Source organism: Callorhinus ursinus, unplaced genomic scaffold (genome assembly GCF_003265705.2).
Source record: "Callorhinus ursinus isolate GAN/ISIS: 27379988/994484 unplaced genomic scaffold, GSC_fseal_2.0 scaffold13, whole genome shotgun sequence".
In the NCBI taxonomy this organism is placed as follows: domain Eukaryota; kingdom Metazoa; phylum Chordata; class Mammalia; order Carnivora; family Otariidae; genus Callorhinus; species Callorhinus ursinus.
In genome coordinates, this window is record NW_027397075.1 from 2,355,559 (window position 1) to 2,362,340 (window position 6,782).

Here is a 6,782-nt window from a genome sequence, read left to right on the forward strand (position 1 = left end):
GCCCTCTTTTCAACACCTCTGGCTTCAGTGGGGGAGGAGGCAACCCTAACCATGGGGATCAGAGGGGCACAACCTGATGAGTATCTGCGGGCAAACGGGTAGTTTCTGTTGCAGGCGGAAGGAAGCGCCCACAAGACAATCGGCCTGTGAGTTCTTAGAGATACCTCCCTGCTTCCCCCAAGCTCTTGGGCGGCTCCTCATGGGCTCCTCCGGAGAGAACCACAGAGCAGTTGAACTGGGCAGGCGGAGAAGCAGGAAGCCCACTGAGGATGAATGAAAGGCTGTTTCCACTGGCCCAGGAGCCTTGAAAAGCACTCTCCTTCCTTCCTGGCTATAGAGAGCTGAATTCAAAACTCCTTCCTCCAGCCAACTCAGCAGTTCCAGTTCAACCCTCATATGTACGCTGCGTATTTCAGTATCAGGTGATACCTTCCATTCCAGGACCATAACATCCTGTGCTGGGGGTTGGGCTTCCTGACTGAATCAACTACCTACGTGCCTCCTTAAATGAGTTCTGCGGTTCTAAGGTTAGGGACCTTGGAAAGACGCTTATAAGAGGGAGGGTGTAGAGCAGAGTGGTTAAGAGCCCGGATTGCCTGGTTTTAAATCCTGGCTCTGCCATTTATAACCGTGAACCCTGGGAAAGCTGCTTAAGCTTCTCCCTCTGCCTCAGTTTCCTCCGTAGCGTGAGGTTTCAATGAGTTAATGCTTGTAAAACACCCAGGACAGGGCCTGGTTATAGTAAGCTCCAGGACCGTTGGCTGTGGCAGCTAGAATACACATTTGCTGAAGGAATAAAGGAGTTAATGCATAAGAAGGGCTTCAAATGGTGCCTGGCACATTATAACTGCCATATAGAGACTCATTACTGTTATTATGACTCCCTGTTTGTGTCATCATTTAGGGGTCTGATTCCACGAAAACTGTCTATCTGCTCCTTTTTCTAGGGTTGGCACATTTTTGGAAATCTGCAGTAAGAAGGGAGAAAAGCGGTATGAAGACTTTCAGGAATCATTTGGCTGCGTTTGGAGTTTTTCAAAGAACTGCGCAGACACGGCGCTCAGAAACCCGTAGGTCGACTGGAATAAGGCAGACCTGGGTTTGGATCCCAGCTCTGCTGCTCCCCCAGCTCTGCACTCTCCGTGAGCAAGCTGCTTTGCCTCTCTGAGCCTGTTTCCTCATCTCTGAGATGGGGCCAGCAACAGTCCTAACCCACACAGCCAGGGAGATTCACTGAGACAGTCAGGTAATATCCGCAAAGTCCTTGTTACTCCTGCCGTGCAATCAGCATTCAAAAGACCCGCAATTTCTAGCCAGGCGTCCTTAGTTTCACTTTTGTGTAAGTTGGAGAGCAGCTCCTTCCATCCTGGGTTTTTCATTTTGTTTTGTTTTGCCTGTGTGTGTGTGTGTACACGCGTGCGCGCGTGCTGGAGCATCTTAATAACATAATGTATGCAAAACATCTAAAGGAGGCTTGGTATACAGCTGGCACTCAATAACTATTAGTGCTCCTCCCTCGACCACAGTCCATCCTGCTCCAAGGCTGGCACACTCACAAGCGCTGGATCTACTCTCCTGCCTTGGATTTCACTCAAACCCGACTTTCAATGGGAAAATGAATAATTGCAAAAAATTGCTTATTTCCAAACACACTAAGACTTTCTTTTCAAGAACAACAGCTCACAGTGGAGCATTTTCATGTGCCAGGCCCCAAAAGCAGTTCACATGTATTAGTACATTTCATCCTCACATGACCCTCTGCGGGAGCCCGGATTTTCAGAGGAGCAGAGCAGAAGGACTTGCCCAAGGTCAAGGAGATGGAAAAGAGCAGAGCCTGACCTGAACCCAGCTGTGTCAGACGCAAGAACACTTAACGGTCCCTTTCCTGGGCGCTGGGGCCTGGCACACATTTCCTACGACTTTTCCTCCTGCTCCCACGCCTTTTCCTTTGAACTTGGGTTTTGCTGGGGTTAAGTTTATGTTTTACTTTTAGTTTTCCCCAAGGTATCTTCTTCTTGGTTCTGATAGATGGGGACCAGGGTCCACAGAAATGGGGGAAATGCAAAGAAAACAGGGAGCATTCTCCTAAGTGACAAGACAGGGCAGTGTTCACCAAGAGACAGAGAGGAGGTCAGCCCTTATACCACCCACACTGTGCAGTCCAATGATGTGGGCACCGTTCATTTTTGTCTTTGTGCATGCAGATTTATGGCCCCACTGACTATAAATAGCTCCGGGTGAGAGGGCAGCTTCTGACTACAGAGATATTCTTAAGGATATTTTGTTTTCTGGGGAAACACACACACACACACACACACACACACGGGCACGCACGCGTGCACAATGTCAGATATCTGCTCCAGCTCAAAACAGCAAATTTCCTTTCCTATTAAGACCATGGATCAAAGTTGGACAATACCCAGCAAACAGGGACTAATGCCTTGGCTTCTTATTTGCAAAACAGCAAATATTTTGTCACGTAAACTTTGAGAAGATTAAAAAGAAAAAGAATTGATAAATGAGAGAGAATATCTAGAGTGTGATGAGACTGGAAGGAAGGCAAATGCACATATACAATTATATATATGCACCTATGTGTCTAATAATTTCTACTTTTATTTACCTGTTCTAATTTAACATTTTCCAGTATATGATTAAGCAGATGGCAACATTTGCAATAAGATAAATATTGTTCAATGATGCGTATTTCTGTATACAAAGTGTAATACGTTGCTCAAACAAAATAAAACCCTATTCAGAGTGTGAAAAAAAGAAAACCCAACCATCAATAAAATACCCTCTGTTCTCTCTGGTCTCAAAACATTTGGATAGAAAGAGAAGCCACACCTCCCAGGCTGTTAGAACCAGAGGTGATCTGGATACAGTGAACCAATTTTTCAGAGTCACTGCTGACGTCTGAAAAGGTCCTGAGTTATCTGAGTAATGTGAAGTATGAGGAATTTCTGCCAAAAAATCAACAGTTCCAAGGGGTCAGACGATACAAAAACCCCACTCCGCATTAAAGATGCATGTGTATGGAAGGGCGATTAAAAATTCGGCTCCTTGAATGAAACTTACTGGGTAGCACTTTATCTAAGGGCACAAGGAATAAACGGGACTTCAAGAGGATCGCTGGAAGCGAAGGGAAAGAAAATAAACGTTCGTTACGTGAACACACACAGCTCTCTTTCATTTGTCCCCAATCCATCCAGAACCTGGAGTGTGATCTTTTTGACACTCTCCCCAGTGTGTTTCCTCCCTTTATAAGTGAGCCCATCTGTTTCTTAAATTCTGAGATGACAGTCAAATCCACAGCTTACAGGAGACCCAGAGAAGGTCTCGGTGCCTCAGCCACAACTCTGCTCCAATCCACCCGATAATTCTAATATTTAAGAGCTCTGGAAGAGGCGGAGAGGGAAAAGGAGCTTACAAATCTTTTATAGATATGCCCATCTTGTCACCGTCCTCATGCTGTCTCTGACTCGGCTTGAGAAACTGTGTGTTTCTTCTTGGCTCCTTAAAATGCACCAAAAACAATCAGGTCCCTCCACTCGGGCGCTGCTCCCCAGACATAAAAGGTGGGAAGTGCAGAGGCTCTGGGACGGTGGGCACAAGGAAGCAGCAAGGTCTTGCTTAGAAAATGCTCTGGACACAGTGCCTGCCGGACACTCTTTTGGGACACAGCCACCAGCACCACCACCGCCACCAACGGGGCCACAGACTCTCTCTGCCTGCAAGAATTGCACCTGCCCCACCCCACCCCGCCCCCACCCTCCAGAGAGCACAGAGATGAAGCATCATGTCCCAAGCATGTGTCTCACCAGCTCTTTAAGAGAGCCATCTGGAAAATCACAGGGATTTTTTTTTTTAAACATCCCACTCCTGAATCTATCTCCAAGGCATCACGCTAGCAGCCCCAATAGGGTCTGCCGACAAACCACATGTTGCAAGGGTCTGAGTGGCTTGCGAAAAGGTCTGGTCCTCTCCCAGCCTGCAGCCCAAGCTCAGGCGTGTCGTTGGACTTTGGGAACAGCCTGCCCCCTTCTGGTCTCCTTGAGCTCCATGGAAGGGCAGGGGCTGGGTGGGCACGGCTAGAGGAGGACCGACCCCAGGACCCCTCCAGCATGTCTGTGCTGTGATTTCAGGATGTAGCAGGGCATGGGGGTAGATGTGGGGCAGGGAAAAGAGAGGAGACAGAGCAGATAAAATAAAATACAAATCCAGGAGACATAACAATTCACAACAGTGCAGTAGACACCCTCAGAGAAAGGAGGACCAAAAAACAAAAAACAAAAAACAAAAAAAACCCAACCAACCAAACAAACAAAAAATCTATGTCTATAACAGAAGGTGAAGAAATTGACACCCGGGGAGATGCGGGTAGGGGGATGGTAATTAAGCCTGCAGATGAAAGCAGAGTTTCAAAAAGCAGTGCAACTCTGCTGCTGGAACTGACATGCCAAAAGAAATAAAAAAAGGAAATGGCAAGCTCCCACCTACCTTCCCAACTGCAAACCATTCTGCGGCTGAGCTGAGAGGAGAGAGAATAGGATACTGAACTGAGCACACACAGGCAGGGTGCGGATGAAGTACCGAAAACGTCCAGGGCGCAGGAAGAAATCCAGGCCTCCTTCCTTCTCTCCGCTTATTTCAACAGGTGGTCTTTGCACCCAAAGATACACCTCCTGGTGCCTGTCAACCCCAGACGCAAAGGGTACAGGAAGCCTCATGCCACTGTGTTCAGCCTACATGTTCCCACTCTGGGCCAGCAGGGCACATCCTGAACCCCCTCGCACTGCACCTCCCAGTAGGGCTCCAAAACCAGAACGAACCTCGAATCGCATTTCTGCCCAAACACATCACAATTCACCCCAGGAGTTTAAAGGCAGTGCTTGGGAGTACCCTTCTCTAGAACTAAAAGGCCACAGGACATTGGGAATGTTCTGGCTCTCCATCAGGAATCTCCCTCCACACCCCTTCCCACAAACAAGGGAAAGACATCCACCTGCTACCCACACAGACAAGCCAGCAACGTGAAATGCCATCATGTCACCTCCTGGGGCACAAAGAGCCGCACTCCAGCAAAGAGGGTCACCGCTGATTCCAAGGAAGTTTAACAGATCAGAAAGCATCACGCTGTGTCTGAAGGCACTCTTCGGTGAGGGCTCCCAGAGCGACAAACGACACAGACATGCATTCAGTGCCTAAGGATCCTGAAACTAACCCCTGGCATCTGATGTCCCCCCCAAGAGCTAGGAGAACCCCTGTAGGCAAATGGCATGAGGAAGATAGAGACAGACACACTGCACGCCGTTATTCCTTAGGACAGACGCTCATGCCCACGGGGCACAGAGAGCCTGGCCCAGAGTTGGGGACTCTGACCCCCTGTCCTGCGTGTCCTAGCTCAGTGGGCTCAGCAAGGCAGCCCAGAGAAGGTGTGAAAGCCATCCCTGGAGAAGTTGGGGACAGGACAGGAAGACACCTAGATGGCCCCAGAAGATGGACGGAGAAACCAGTGTCAGAGCTCAGACTGTTCACACCCAAGGAAGGCAAAGAAAACCCAGAAGAGCCGAAGTCGTGATGATGTGGTCACACAGCTGGTGACATTGACTGGGTACACGCAAGACGGAGAGCCAGGGACAGCCATCTAGGAGAAGGGGCCATGCCCTGACCCTGGACAGCTGGGTGAGGAAAGTCAGAGAGGGCACCGGGAGAGAACAAGGTTAGAGACGGAGAAGGTAGAGACATGAGCAGCGCAGACAGCCAGAGATGGCAGACAGGAGACCTAAAGTAAGACCAGGCGCCCAATCCTGAATCTTGACTCAGGGAGTCGGCTGGGGATTTGGGACACCGATCCCAGACCCCATCTCAGGCCCGGGAAAGACAAGGAGACGGCAAGCAGGGAACTGAGTTGTCTGCACTCAGCTCAGCAAAAACCAAAGAGATGCTGTGAGCACCACCCATGAGCAGCGGCTGAGGATCCCGGGGACGATCCACGCACTCAGACAGTGGGCAAGGCACCAACACCCACATGCATAGTGCAAGTCGGGGAAGAGTGACGGGGAAGAGGAACCCGGCTAGGCTCCGGTAACCCCCAAAGCGCCTCCTCCGGAGATAACTTCCCCACACCCCAAGGGGGCAGTCCACAGACTCGGGATGGGGCAGCCAACTGGCCCCCTCCGAGCCTCGGCACGGACCCCGCCCCGGCTTCCAGGGAAAGAGATAGGGAACCGGCAGGCTTGGGAAGTCCCAGTCTGATGCCCGGGGTTCAGGGGCTGGGGGGGGGCGTCGGGTCAGGGCTGCCTCTTCCTCACCCTCCTTCTCTCCCTCCCTCCCTCCGGGACGCGAGCCGAAAGGGCATCTTACCAGCGCCCGCGCGGGCAGTGCCCCCCGGCTGGCCGGTTGCTGCGCTCGGGGTTCTCCGGGGCCGCCTCCCCGCGCCCGCGCCGGGGTCCCCCGTCCTCCTCCGCCGCCTCGGGCTGCAGCCGGCCCGGCTGGCAGGTCCCGGCGCTCCCGGCGCGGGGCCGGGGCCGGGGGCGGTTGCTCCGCGCCGCCGGCCGCTGCGCCCCCGCGGCGCTCCCCGGCCCCGGAGTCGAGGCTGCTGAAATTCCACACGACCAGCGTCTGCAGCAGCAGCACGGTGAGCGCCGCGAGCAGCGCCGAGTGCGAGCGCCGGGCCAGCCTCCGGGCGCACGGCGCCGCCACCATCTTCGGAGCGCGGCGGGCGAGCGGGGCGCGGGGACCCCGGGCGCTCCGGGCCGCCCCCGCGCTCCCCGCGGCTC

General features: G+C 52.3%; 1 protein-coding gene across 1 annotated transcript in view; it reads right to left on the minus strand.

Annotated features, from left to right (window-relative positions):
• Positions 1–6,708, minus strand: part of XYLT1 (xylosyltransferase 1) — a 291,435-nt gene extending 284,727 nt beyond the window's left edge. The window contains exon 1 of the mRNA XM_025855530.2: positions 6,367–6,708. Within this exon, the coding sequence (XP_025711315.1) occupies positions 6,367–6,708 (342 nt within the window). The remainder of the gene's footprint in view (positions 1–6,366) is intronic.
• Between the last annotated feature and the right edge of the window lie 74 nt (positions 6,709–6,782).